The 14,816-nt window shown below is 40.8% G+C and overlaps 1 protein-coding gene across 4 annotated transcripts in view; it reads right to left on the reverse strand.

Annotated features, from left to right (window-relative positions):
* ap1s2 (adaptor related protein complex 1 subunit sigma 2) overlaps window positions 1–14,816 on the reverse strand; it is a 51,051-nt gene that overhangs the window by 25,279 nt on the left and 10,956 nt on the right. For all 4 annotated transcript variants that reach the window (XR_010964340.1, XR_010964341.1, XM_067992428.1 and 1 more), the window contains exons 3-4: window positions 12,274–12,382; window positions 10,623–10,760 (exon numbers count right to left, since the gene is read on the reverse strand). Coding sequence is in view for 2 of the 4 variants with exons in the window: in XM_067992428.1 (XP_067848529.1) it covers window positions 10,623–10,760; window positions 12,274–12,382 (247 nt within the window). In the remaining 2 variants the exon portion in view is untranslated. The remainder of the gene's footprint in view (window positions 1–10,622; window positions 10,761–12,273; window positions 12,383–14,816) is intronic.

The raw sequence follows: 14,816 nt of genomic DNA on the forward strand, positions 1-14,816 counted from the left end.
GGTCTCCCCCCAACAAGTGGAAACATCTTCTCTATGTCTACCCTATCAAACCCTTTCATAATCTTAAAGACCTCCATCTGGTTACCCCTCAGTCTTCTCTTTTCTAGAGAAAAGAGCTCCAGCCTGTTCAATCTTACCTGATGTGTATAACCTCTCAATGCTGGTTAGAAAAATGTTGTCCAGGCAAAATCAATAGGAATCTAGGTATCAGCTCTAGCTTTTTGCATGCAGTATTTCAAGATAAAACATTGGCAAGAGTCACTGAAGGCTCAAGTCATATCCCAGATAGAATCTTTCAATCCACAAAGAAATCAAGTGAAAAAACAACAGCAATATGAAAACATTGCAAATTTTAAGCAAAAGTAAAAGGGATCCCACAGCCCTGAGAAATTCACAGCTTTAAAAGATCACACAGAAATTGGCAGTTTCTGTCAGAAAAGCCAGAAGCCTAATGTGGAAAGTAGAAAGATTCACACCACTAGTATTGGTAGCAGGTGGTAGTGCTCTGACAGCGAAATGAAGGTGCATCTAGCCATGCTTTAGGACAGCAGTGACTATCCTTTTGGAGCAGGGACTGGATCCATATGACAGATCGAATGTCCCACTTAGGACTAAAAATCAAAACTATCCCCAAGCTAAAAATCCACTCTCACCACACAATAGAAATCTTACCCACCCCTCCCACATCCCCAAGAGTGTACCTCATGAATGGGCCTTGCTTTTCCTGCCCTGGTAGCCTTTGCTTCCTCGGTTGCCCACCACTGCCTGGCCTGGCCCACCACCTCCTGTTCCCTGGTGCTCATATGTTACCCTGTCCTTGTGCTACTGGGACTAATGTGTCCACCAGCAAGTCTCTCCCGCAGTTTTCCACATTTAGAATTTTTACATTTTCTAGGTTGTTCCCCCAATTGACTCAAAAATGCTGCTATTTCATTGGTCTAAATGAACCAATCTGAAAGAACTACACATGTAAACCTGGGAAGTTCTAACCGCCCAGCCAAGTATTCCTGTTGTAAAGGTTCTCCATGTTACTACTAAACGCACAAAGGAAATAAGGGAACTAGAGGCCAAGTTGAAGGAGCTCTCATATTGAAAACAGCCTGCTACACATCACTACACATGGCCTGTGAGCAACTAATGCCTAGTGCCGATACTGGGCGCAAGGACCGAGTCTACAGGTTCTTTCTGTGCTCTAGATAAGGGTGAACAGCAGGGAGAGATGATCTACAACTACAGGTGTAGCTGTTTATAAAAAAAACTATTATTTTTAAAAGCTATTTTGTAAGCATGCAGAAGCGAGAAATCAAACATTTTGCTAAAATAAAACATCATTTTAGGATAAGCACAACAATTAATATCTATTAGTTTAGCTCCACCAGGACCTTGTATAGCACAAAACATGAAACTATACCAACAGAAATTAATAAAATGCCATTTGCTGGCGATTGTGTCTTGGCAGTTTTTAATAAATATATAGATGCACTTTGAATAAAAGGCAGTTAATTAAATCACAATAAACATTCAATGCAATGGTTCAGACATGCATTCTCGTATGAAAATAAAGAGATAGATGGGTGTGAGCAATTTTATAAAATAAGGATCCATTAATAAGGATTCAAGTATGAAAGTTAAGTTCTTCAAAACTACTACACATGAAAAAGGCAGATGGTATATTCTGTGACTGATTGTTACCACAGTCGGTACTCTAACCAAGTTAGACAAGGCTCACCTGAAAATAATAAAAGAAGTCACTGATCCATTGGCATATTCTGAATTTAGTTCTATGTGCATCCCTCACCCTTGTTTCCCAGAAAATGTTCAACATGTCCCATGGCGTGGTGAGATACAGATTTGCAGCTGTAAAGCTCCACGTTGTGAATCCCTGTTATCAACTATGGTGTCATAGGAAGTTCCTGACAGGGGGGCAAGTACTTCCTTATATCAAAGATGGTGGGAGCATGGAAATTAATGGCCAGGCACCCTAGACAATTTACATCTCCTCATAGCTGGCTGTAGACCTGTAATTGCAAATGTGTGGGGGAAATTCTCAAAGCTCAACCTCAGGACAAGGAATGAAAAAGGTAGAGTGAGGAAAGAATTGCAGCTAATCTCATGCTCATTTCCCCTCTGCCTCTACCTTTAATCACAGCCTAGAGCCTACAGTGCCAGGATTCAGGCACTACTCATCTGCTCATGCTCTCAAGAGGAAACCAGAGAATGGATCTTGTGATAGTGCAAAAATTGATACAGCCCACCTCAGCTCATGCATTGTAAAAATGTACAGAGATCCCCCACTGCCCCATCCAGAACTCTGTTTCACATGGATTACTTTGTAGAAAAACTGTTTCCTCATACATCCGTTCCAAATTTGTTTCACCAGTTTTAACCTATGTCCCCTTGTCCTGTTAGTTTTAACTTTCTATTCTAGATTTACCTTTTCTATAAAGTTTACTGCTTTATTTACTTCTATGAAGTCCCATCTTAGTTCTATATTCTATGCATATGTACAAATTTGAGGAACTAATGTCAGAGTATAGCTTGGAGAACGATTTTAATAAGGTTATTGACTGCACCTGTTCAAGATAATTAACAACCATTTAGTACAGAAGCAAAAATAGATGACCTGCAAACCCATGGTCGTCTGAGGAAAGGACCAATCACTTTCCAAGAGCCCCAGAAGGCAGTCAGGTGAGGTCAGCAATCCAACTGGTGACCTTCCTAGTGTATAGTGCATATTCACCAGAGTGCGGGACTCACTCACCGCCACACCAGAGTAATGCATTTATCCATTGAGACATTCTTAAAGCACATCTACTTCCACCTTACCTTTTGTTTCCTTCATCATTTCTCTCAACTCTGAACTGGGCTAGGAATTACTGATAGTGGTTGCAATGACAACTGATACAATTCTCATGCAGTTTGATATCCAGCTAACATTAAACTTCTGCCTTGAATTTATGCCATGAAAAACCACAAGATGGCAGTTATCACAAAGATATCCTCTGCATTGGTCCTATGCACAAACAGAAGGTTTCAGTTCATTGAATCCAATACCTGCAACTACATTTTTTTGAGCCCTGGAATTTGGAGCAAACACTAAACACAAGTAGACTTATGTTAATAGCACTGATTATTAGTCTTTTGTAGGGTGAGTACATTGTGATTGTCAGATAATAGAAGAGATATGAAACTATGTATTACATTTGCTTATAGTTAGGACAGAAGAGATCTACATCCTGAAACTATAATGGGTTACTAGGTTAGATGACAGTCAGATTAGAAAACTCAAGCGGATTCATGACACTCAATGATCCAGTCCTGTCCAATGAACCCAGTATTACAGCAAATGGTGACAGGATGAGGCAATTCAAATTGAAATTATGTTTACTTTACTGTCCCCGCCCCCATACATGAATTCTTTAAATTTCCCACATCAAAACTACTACAAAAACAGATCAGAATTTTCCTGTATTTGTGTAACTCTAGTATAATATGCCCATTGTTATTTCTCACTCACCTGTGTTGCCTATATATCTGATTTTTATACACTAAACCTGTAAGTAATTGAGCGTTTGGGATGATTTGATTCTGGGCTTGTACATGCACTCGTGGGTTTTTCCACCTGTACAAATACTAGCACCAAATCTGGGGTTATGTATACTTTCAAAGTACACCCAAGACCATTCATTATTGAGAATAAATCGTCCTTCCATTAAAATGCAGATTTTGCACATTATTTCACACAATCATTTCTAATCAGTATATTTGTAATATGGAATAGGTTCTTGGAATATAAATCTTAAAAAAAAGCTGTGTGGATGAAGTATTCATCACCCACAGTGGAAGAGTTAGACATTCATTTTGGTACAAAACACATGCACATTAAACTGTCCAGAGTACTGCCAAAACATCACACCACATTAGGGTGAAAGCGACTTCTGGAAAAGCAGGGGCAGAAAGCCAGTGTACAAATACACTGTGTGCTAGAGATATGACCATAAATCCAGATACCCCACACAGCAAGCTCCTCAGCTTGGCTTTAGCCATCAGAGGAAGCAACCTATACAGGTCAAGGCCATTCCTATGCACATCTTAGTGTCTAGTTGCACCAGCACACTGTCAGGATGCCTGCTCAACTGCCTGAGAAAGAACGGTGTATGTGCATGAGAGAGAGAGAGAGAGAGAGAGAGAGAGAGAGAGAGAGAAAGAAAAGATAGAAACTGGGAACTAAATAAGGGATACCAGAACATTTTTTTAAAATTGCTATTCGTTTTGCCTACATTGTACCATGGAGCTTTTTTTAATGAAAAGGCAATCGCCACCCAAAAAAGTTTATTCCCATTTACTAAAGAACTTTAGCCAAAATTGCTCTTGTAAGAAGCGTGAACTTATAACCATCCAGTACCCAAACTTACAGCAACAGACAGCAGCGACAAGAATGGTTTGCAGCATGGAAGCAGACTCTCCAGATGTGAGTGATCACCAAACTTACATTTAAACTACTCCGTTAGAGAAGGCATTCTACATGAAACACTACAGATTTAAATTTCCTGTTTAGAGTAAATTCCTGTCGAAGTACTCAGGAAAAGGTAGCAAAAATGGCACTCACGGATTAATAAGTGAGATAGCAATCATGCCAAAACAAAATTAGGTGAATATCTGGCATAGAAAGCTGATCCATAGTACCCAAGTATTCTGCATATTTTCTTCATAACCAAGGTACATGCCTCAGTGTGAATACGTCAAGAAAGTAAAAAGCCATGGGGCAGCTGCGTTGTAACAAGTTTTGCTGGTGTTCCAACAGAAACCCTGACAAGAAGCTGGAGTAATACTCATCAAAAAATTACACTGAAAAATAATTTGCAAATTATAGATACATGGAAATGCCAGAAACAATTTCCCATTTCAGTTTAATATATTACTTTGTAGTCAGCATTGGGCATCTTTGAGAAATGTAACTCTCACATTTCTTTCTATCTGTACACCAAAAGGATGTTAGTGAATTCATCATTCAGACCAGTTAGCCACTCTAAAACTAAGAACACCACGGTTTTGGGTTGTCCATTTTGAAGTGACTTTCTCTTAGTAAAGTTTACTACCAAACAGTAATTCCACGTCCAACTACCCTAGACCTACCATTACTCAACTGGTTTGCGCTCCAATTATTTTCAAGTATTGCCGACTAGACCAACAGATAGTCTGCATCCAAGTAAACTTCAGTCAGTTTTAAGCCAATTCGATTCACTCCACATGATATCAACAAACTGCTGAGTGCACTGGATACAGCAAAGGCTATGGGCCCCAACAACATCCTGGCTGTAGTGCTGAAGACTTGTGCTCAAGAACTAGCTGCGCCTCTAGCCAAACTGTTCCAGTACAGCTACAACACTGGCATCTACCAAACAATGTGAAAAATTGCCCAGGCATGTCCTGTCCACAAAAAGGACAAATCCAATCCGGCCAATTACCGCCCCATCAGTCTACTCTCAATCATCAATGTGATGGGAGGTGTCGTCGACAGTGCTATCATGTGGCACTTACTCACCAATAACCTGCTCACCGATGCTCAGTTTGAGTTGCGCAAGGACCACTCGGCTCCAGACCTCATTACAGCCTTGGTCCAAACATGGGACAAAAGAGCTGAATTCCAGAGGTGAGGTGAGAATGACTGCCCTTGACATCAAGGCAGCATTTGACCGAGTGTGGCACCAAGGAGCCCTAGTAAAATTGAAGTCAATGGGAATCACGGGAAAACTCTCCAGTGGCTGGAGTCGTACCTAGCACAAAGGAAGATGATAGTGGTTGCTGGAGGCCAATCATCTCAGCCCCAGCACATTGCGGCAGGAGTTCCTCAGGGCAGTGTCCTAGGCCCAACCATCTTCAGCTGCTTCATCAATGACCTTTCCTCCATTATAAGGTCAGAAATGGGGATGCTCATTGTTGATTGCATCCATTCGCAACCCCTCAGATAATGAAGCAGTCCGAGCCTGCATGCAGCAAGACCTGGACAACATCAAGACTTGGGCGGATAAGTGGCAAGTAACAGTAACATCACACAAGTGGGAGGCAATGACCATCTCCAACAAAAGAGAGTCTAACCACCTCCCCTTGACATTCAATGGCATTACCATTGCTGAATCCCCCACCATCAACATCCTGGGGGTCACCATTGACCAGAAACTAAACTGGACCAGCCACATAAATACTGTGGCTACAAGGGCAGGTCAGAGGCTGGGTATTCTGCGGCGAGTGACTCACCTCCTGACTCCCAAAGCCTTTCCACCATCTGCAAGGCACAAGTCAGGAGTGTGATGGAATACTCTCCACTTGCCTGGATGAGTGCAGCTCCAACAACACTCAAGGAGCTCGACACCATCCAGGACAAAGCAGTCCGCTTGATTGGCACCCCATCCACCACCCTAAACATTCACTCCCTTCACCACCGGCGCACCATGGCTGCAGTGTGTACCATCCACAGGATGCACTGCAGCAACTCACCAAGGCTTCTCTGACAGCACCTCCCAAACCTTCGACCTCTACCACCTAGGACAAGGGCAGCAGGCACATGCGAACAACACCACCTGTACGTTCCCCTCCAAGTCACACACCATCCCGACTTGGAAATATATCGCCATTCCTTCATCGTCAACTCCCTACCTAACAGCACTGTGGGAGAACCTTCACCACACGGATTGCAGTGGTTCAAGAAGGCGGCTCACCACCACCTTCTCAAGGACAATATATGCTGGCCTTGCCAGCGATGCCCACATCCCTTGAACAAATTTTTAAAAAGACAGGGCCTCGGTTTAACGTCTCGTCTGAAAGACAGCACCTCCGACAGTGCAGCAGTCCCTCTGTACTGCACTGGAGTGCCAGCCTAGATTTTGTGATCAAGTTCCTGGAGTGGGAGTACTGTATGGAGACTGCATAGTCAGCAAAGATCACAATGTCACTACTGATATCCATCAAGTCGATGAAGACAAGTTACTAAGTTGGCAGTTGTCTGAGAGTTGTCAGTGTGAATGTTGCAGTTGAAAAGATGAACACCCATTTATCATGATCTCATAGGTGTACTGAGGAAGTTATATATCCATTTCAGCTCTTGCCAACAAGAGGCCAGCTTCTTAATGAGGCAGCAATGCCAATACCTTGTTAATAGCTTTAGATGTGTTGATGGTAGCTATACTTTAACAGAATTGCTCCTTTTATGGACTAAGAGGTTGAAAATGTTGCATGGCAACCAATGTGTTTTGAAGCCAAATTAACAAACAGGTAACAGTGATTGATGTATTGGAACAGTACTCAATCATGATAGTTTCCGTAAGCTTTAGCAAGTTTACTTTTTAGAATACTGGTTCGTAATTAACTGTCTTGACTTTGATCTAATTGATAACCTGTGAAGTAGCTTGATCCTTGGATAGAAGTTTAGCGACTTGATCTGTATGCATCAATGTAAATGAAAGGATTTGCATTTACATAGTGCCTTTCACGTCCTCAAGATGTCCTAAAACACTTAACAGCCAATTAAGTACTTTCAAAGTGTAGTCACTATTGTGATGTGGGGAAACACGGCAGCCAATCTGCACACAGCAAGGTCCCACAAACAGCAATGAAATACATGACTAGATATATGTTTTTTTTTTAAAAAGTGATGTTGGTTGAGGGATAAATATTGGCCAGGACCCTGGGAGAACTCCACTGCGCTTCTTTGAAAAGTGCCATGAAACCTTTAGGTTCAGCGGAGAGGAATGGGGATCCAAATAAGATCGGGTAGAAACATAGAAACATAGAGAATGACAGACAGGAAACAGAGAGTAGGAATAAACTGTTTTTTTTCCGGGTGGCAGGCAGTGCAGTGACTAGTGGGGTACCACAGGGATCAGTGCTTGGGCCCCAGCTATTCACAATATATATCAATGATTTGGATGAGGGAACTAAATGCAACATTTCCAAGTTTGCAGACGATACAAAGCTGGGGTGGAATGTGAGCTGTGAGGAGGATGCAAAGAGGCTCCAATGTGATTTAGACAAGTTGGGAGAATGGGCAAGGACATGGCAGATGCAGTATAACGTGGATGAATGTGAGGTTATCCACTTTGGTTGTAAAAACAGAAAGGCAGATTATCTGAATGGTGATAGATTGGGAAAAGGGGAGGCGCAACGAGACCTGGGTGTCCTTGTACACCAGTCGTTGAAAGCGAGCATTCAAGTGCAGCAAGCGGTTAGGAAGGCGAATGGTATGTTGGCCTTCATTGCAAGAGGGTTTGAGTACAGGAGCAGGAATGTCTTACTGCAGTTATACAGGGCCTTGGTGAGACCACATCTGGAGTATTGTGTGCAGTTTTGGTCTCTTTATCTGAGGAAGGATGTCCTTGCCATGGAGGGAGTGCAACAAAGGTTTACCAGACTGATTCCTGGGATGGCAGGACTGACATATGAGGAGAGATTGGGTCGACTAGGCCTATATTCACTAGAGTTTAGAAGAATGAGAGGTGATCGCATCGAAACATATAAAATTCTAACAGGACTAAACAGACTAGATGCAGGGAGGATGTTCCCGATGACTGGGGAGTCCAGAACCAGGGGTCACAGTCTCAGGATACGGGGTATGCCATTTAGAACAGAGACGAGGAGAAATTTCTTCACTCAGGGGGTGGTGAACCTCTGGAATTCTCTACCACAGAAGGCAGTGGAGGCCAAATCATTAGATGTATTCAAGAAGGAGACAGATATATTTCTTAATGCTGAAGGGATCAAGGGATACGGGGAAAAAGTAGGAACAGGGTACTGAGTTAGACAATCAGCTATGATCATTTTGAATGGCGGATCAGGCCCGAAGGGCCGAATGGCTTACTCTTGCTCCGATTTTCTATGTTTCTATGTAAAATAGGAGCAGGAGTAGGCCATTCGGCCCTTCGAGCCTGCTGCGCCATTCAATATGATCATGGCTGATCCTCTATCTCAATACCATATTCCCACTCTCTCCCCATATCCCTTGAGGTGCAGAAAAGATTTACTAGATTGGTTCCAGGGATGAGGGACTTCAGTTACGTGAATAGACTGGAGGAGCTGGGGTTGTTCTCCTTCGAGCAGAAAAGGTTGAGAGGAGATTTGATAGAAGTGTTCAAAATCATGAAGGCTTTAGATAAAGTAAATAAAGAGATACTGTTCCCATTGGCGGAAGGGTCAAGAACCAGAGGACACAGATTTAATGTGATTGGCAAAAGAACCAAAGGCGACATGAGGATAAACATTTTTACGCAGCGAGTAGTTACGATCTGGAATGCGCTGCCTGAAACGCTGATGGAAGCAGATTCAATTGTGGCTTTCAGAAGGAATTGGATAAATACTTGGAGAAAAAATTTGCACAGCTACGGGGAAATAGTGAGAGAATAGGACTAACCGGATTGCTCTTACAAAGAGCCAGCATGTGCTCGATGGGCCGAATGGCCTCCTTCTGTGCTGTAACCACTCTATGATTCTATGATAAGGTCAATGGACAATGGGCAGGATAGGATAGGATAGGATAGGATACAAGCAGCGGAATTCTGAAGAAGTTGGAGTTTATTCAGGGTAGAATCCAGGAGGGAGCAAGGAGATTTGAGGACAAGTCATCAAACCTGGAGTAGCGGATGAAGGTTTCAATGGGGCTATGGTAATGGCAGAAATATACAATGTAGCAGAGCTGGAAGAAACGATGGACAGGATATGGGGTTTGTAGCTCAGCTCTGGGTCAAACAGGACATTGAGACTGTGCACCATCAATTTCAGCCTGAGCAGGCTGACAAGGAGGAACAATAAGAGACTGGAGTCCATTCATCTAATGTTTTCATGCAAATACCTCCTGGTAATAATTAGAATTAGTGAGATACTGCACTTCTGAAGAGTCTGTAGTATAGTTACTCTGAAAAAGGTACACGGTAACGTTCAGCTGCTAAGCTACCTCGATATCCTACTTGTTCTACAGTTAAATATTCTACAATACTGTACAGTTGGCTCTACGGTGTAACACATTGTTAATAAACTATACCTGAAAAGCATCACAGAAGTGAGTCTAGCTTCTGCATTTCAGCAATGGAACAGTAAAGAAGCACAGACATCAGATAAGTAACAAAGGAGCTAAAATATGGCTGTAAATAGAACTTGTGTCAAACACAAAGCAAAAGCCAAGCTCTCTAGGGAAAGGACAATATGGACGTAGACAGACACATGGAGACAAAAGCACAATATGGAACAAAAGGTAGACTGGAGAGTTTTAAAAAGTGTTGCTATTTCATTCTCTGAAGACAGAAATGGTCAAATCTGAGGTAAACCTTAAGTGACCACACCTAGGCAAATGTAGAACAAAACACTGTGATTTTAAGCTAAAAAAACAACACAAACACACCTTTACATTTATGCAAACAATTTAAAAAATAAATTCTACTTCTGTCTCCATATTCTGTCATGAGACCAACATGCAACTGCACATCACATCACAAATACAAATGGAAGGAAATAGCAGAGATCATGCTTTGCAGTCCAAGCAGTGCTTTCCAGTTAGGGTTAGTACAAGGATGACAATTCCTCCTGCCAAAACATAACATGCTAGTGCTCTGGCAAGCACATTCATGGACTCTTACCTCCTGCAGCAGATCAGCTTGTTCGATTGCTTTCAGTACATTCTTCTTTGAAGTCTCCTGCACTTCCCCTCCTAACAGGAATTCATCCAAGATAAAATAAGCCTTCTCAAAGTTAAAGATAATGTCAAGTTCGCAGACCTTCAAGAGGGGAAATACAAAAAATGGTGATTACACAGCACACTTGGTTTAAATCTCACTAAATATTAATATATCGACAATAATGGCAATATTTTATAAGTTGAGCAATGACAACCTTTCTTCAGTACATTTTGCCAAATAAGATTCTACTCTGCAAATATAAGACATGCAGAATTTCCCACCCCAGCCAAGGAAATTGCCTAACTTGATGTCAGTGTCGTGCATTAATCTTTCTCAAATCTTTCGGTGAGTGGAAGTCATTTGTGTTTGATCACCATAATGTTGCCAGAAGGTCCTATGAAGATACAGATGGTTACAAGGAACTTCACAGGTTTGGAGTTTTGAGCAGCATTAAGTAGTTTTGCAAGATGCTGAATTGCTATGGTATAGTACACATAAAAGCATGTATTTACATAATGCACAGATATTGTATGTTATATATATTCTATCTCCCTCATCATTCATACTCCTTTTCCCACTCCCAACACCTCTGGATTTAGGACCCGAGTTACTTCTAACTTGACAGGAATTAACATGCAGGTAAGTGTTTTGTGGCAACATTAAACATTTCTGTTCTTTCGATTAACACTGTAAAACATAAATGGCTTTAAATTCACAAAAGCCTCTTTTATGGAATATTTCTTAACTTTTTTCCAACTTCAGTTGCATCACATGCTGAAGATCTTAAATCAACAATAAGCCTTTGTTGAATTAAAAGAAGGCTTTAAATCTTAAATCTACCAGAAATAAATTAATCATGTACAGTTTGGAAATCATACCCAGTTACAAACTCTGACCACTACATGTATGTCCATAGTAAAAGGGGAGAAATCAAATCAATCGGGTTTCCTCCTCCTGACTGCTATCTGTGTGGCCTCTGCTAGAGCATGCATCATTAGATTACTCCAAATAGTTTGCTACAAATGGAAAACGACTCCTTAGGCAGGCTGCCAGCACCCACGGAGTCAAACCCCACAGTGAGCCAACTTCAGAAAGGGGCGAGAGAGTGACCAAGCAGCTTTGAAGGAGAACACATTGGGGGAAAAGTTGGATTTGTGCTGGTTCCCTCTTCTCGGGAGAGATTTTTCTTTTTTGGAAAGTTTTCATATCAGAAAAAGGGTTAAAAATGTAATTTCTAATTAAACAAAATCAGTAAATGGCAAGATTCAACTTGAAGGAATTAAGAAAGTAAATAGGTAATTAAAATTTACTGTTTCTTTGAAAACCATTAAAGTTGTACATTGGTCTGAATAATTAAGTTGGGATTTTGATCAAAACCTTGCACTGAGTTATGAGATTTTCCTTTTGCACAGTTGCCAGATAATATACATGGGGTAAACTGCACTTAAGCAACTTACTCACAAGCGGACACATTTGTACCAAATGTACTATCTGAAAGGTACATGACTTCATAACTTGTTTTCAGTCACACCTTCCAACTTTAGGCTCAGACACATTTCCTGCATTTGAGGGCCGATGTTATATTTGCAATGAATCAAATTTTTCAACTCACACTTCCAAAATACTTGTCTAGGAGTTCAACATAGCGATGGATAATCTCAAGGGTTATGAGCTCATTGTCCTGGTCCTCAATTGCACAGCAGAAATAAAGACTTGCATACCTACACAAACATAATATTTCAGTCACACAAGGTATTAAAGCCATTGCAACCTACCTCAAAGCAACACCCACAGGAGGAGCTCCGAGCATTGATGGAATTTTGTCGACCAAAAATACTGTTTTACACCTTCTAGATAACAACCTCAGAAAATAAATATTGAATAAAGTTGAATTCTAGTGTAATTTTTAAACCTTTATTAAAATTTAATTCACAATGAAATTAAAGGATTAACAGCTCTAACCTCATAACTAGTGGGTTGGAATTCTGCCAATACAATAGAAAAACAAACTTACATTTATGCAGCACAATTATATAGCATTTTTCACATCATGGAATAGAATCTTACAGGACAGAAGGCCAGTCATGCTGGCCCTTTGAAAGAGCTGTCCAATTCAGTCCCACACCCCAACCTTCTCCCCATTCTCTACCCTGCAAATTAGTCCTCTTCAAGTACATGTCCAATTGCCTTCTGAAAGTTCCTATGGAATCTGCTTCCAACACCCTTTCAGGTAGTGCGTTCCGGATCTTAACACCTCTCTGTGTGAAAACATTTCTCATTTTCCCTCTAGTTCTTTTGCCAATTATTTTAAATCTATGACTTCTGGTTACCGACCCACTTGCCAGAGGAAACAGTTTCTCCCTATTTGCTCTTTCAAAACCCCTGATAATTAGGTCTTCCCTTAACCTTCTCTGCGCTAAAGAGAACAACCCCAGCTTCTCCAATCTCTCCACATAACTGAAGTCCCTCATCTCTGAGGATGTCCAAAAGCACTTTAAAACCAGCCCTTTATAGTACAGCATGTGACCAAATGGCATTCAACTGAAAGTCACAAGACAATTCCTACAGCCAGCAGCTTTTCTTTATGTGCACTGCACATATATAATGGAAAACTAAATGTGTAGCTGGCCACCGCGCCACCCTGAAATACAGAATTAACTTTAAAATACCAGAAGTTACACAGCAAGGTCAGGGCTCAACGAACGTACAAGAAAACCTGCTGCAAGGTTAAAATAAAAGATCAGTGGTGAAAAAAAACATTATTTATCCAGTTTTCAGCCTTAAAGAGGCCCAAATCACAAATACAAGGCTAAAATCAACAACTATATCCAACTCATCCCTGGCTACGTGCTATTTTTTGTACATTTTGTATACGAATTATATTTCCTTCTTTCTATAATGAAAAACTGTCTATGTTGCATCAGGGCAAGGTGACTTGGGGCAGGATAAACATCAAGAGCTGAGTGTCAATAATAAAGGACAAAAAGTACATGACTTCAGACAATTGCTGCATTGTTGGCTACTGGCAGCAGCTGAGAAACTACAGAACTTCCTGCACGAACTAAGATGCAGTTAAAAGGGGAAGACACAATATGACAAGGGAGTAAAATGCCTTTTTTAATATTACATAAGATACCAGATTAATGTCAGTGATCAGAAAGATAAATCTGGATGAAAGAGAGTGGTTGGTATTTGGAAGGTCCGGAGCAAATTGGCTAAACTTGTCTTCTCGTTACAGCATCTAGCCGTTTCTTAAACAAATAGAGTATTGTGGCCTGAACCAAGCTTCCTGGACAGTCTTGCAGCTGTTGGTCACTCTCCAGATAAGGAACGCTTCCTGCCGTCTGTTCTAAACGTGTCCTTCACAACCAGGAATCTGGGCCCTTCTATCGTCCTGCTACTGTACATTTAAAAATATTGTTTCAGGTTTACTTTTTGAATCCCGTTAAATATTTTTATAAGATCTCTCAGACAGCTGTTTAAGACTGAAGTTCCCTGGATAAGGGATATTTAAATTAGCTTGAATGGAGGTCCAAAGACCCTGAGGCCAAGAATTGGCAAATAAATACAAGTAAGTTAAATTATATCATACCACATTAGAAAAGATCCATTACCCTATCATGGCATAGCACCATTTCAACCCAAAATTCATCTATAATTGTAATTATGATGAATTCCTTGAATCATTTGAATGTCAAGTTATTTACACTTTCAACATTTTGTCTTATCCACTCAGTTAAGCTGGTTAGCTAGAGATTAGTTTTATGATTCAACAGTTCACTGATTTTTCTTTTCGTCAGATACACCTTTATAAGATCCCTCAAATAACAATTCAAGGCTATAGTTCCTTAGCTAAGCGATACTTAAATTAGTTTGAATGGAGATCCAATGACCAAAAATGAGTCTGATTCTGGGGTCCAGAAATAGATGTACTTTCTCATTAAGAATGCTCATTTTAAAAAGCTTTGAGATTCAATCCTTTATTAATCTGTGGCATAGAAACTCTCAACTGTCAAGCATGAAATGTAGCAATTTTTAACCGTCAAGAGTTAACACTGACAATTTACAAACACCAGGAGGTTGAAAACAACAAATACAATTTTGTTTTAATTAGTAATTCATTTACATGAAAGTTAATTGCTCTTCACGGTGGAA

Source organism: Heptranchias perlo, chromosome 11, assembly GCF_035084215.1.
Source record: "Heptranchias perlo isolate sHepPer1 chromosome 11, sHepPer1.hap1, whole genome shotgun sequence".
NCBI classification, from domain to species: domain Eukaryota; kingdom Metazoa; phylum Chordata; class Chondrichthyes; order Hexanchiformes; family Hexanchidae; genus Heptranchias; species Heptranchias perlo.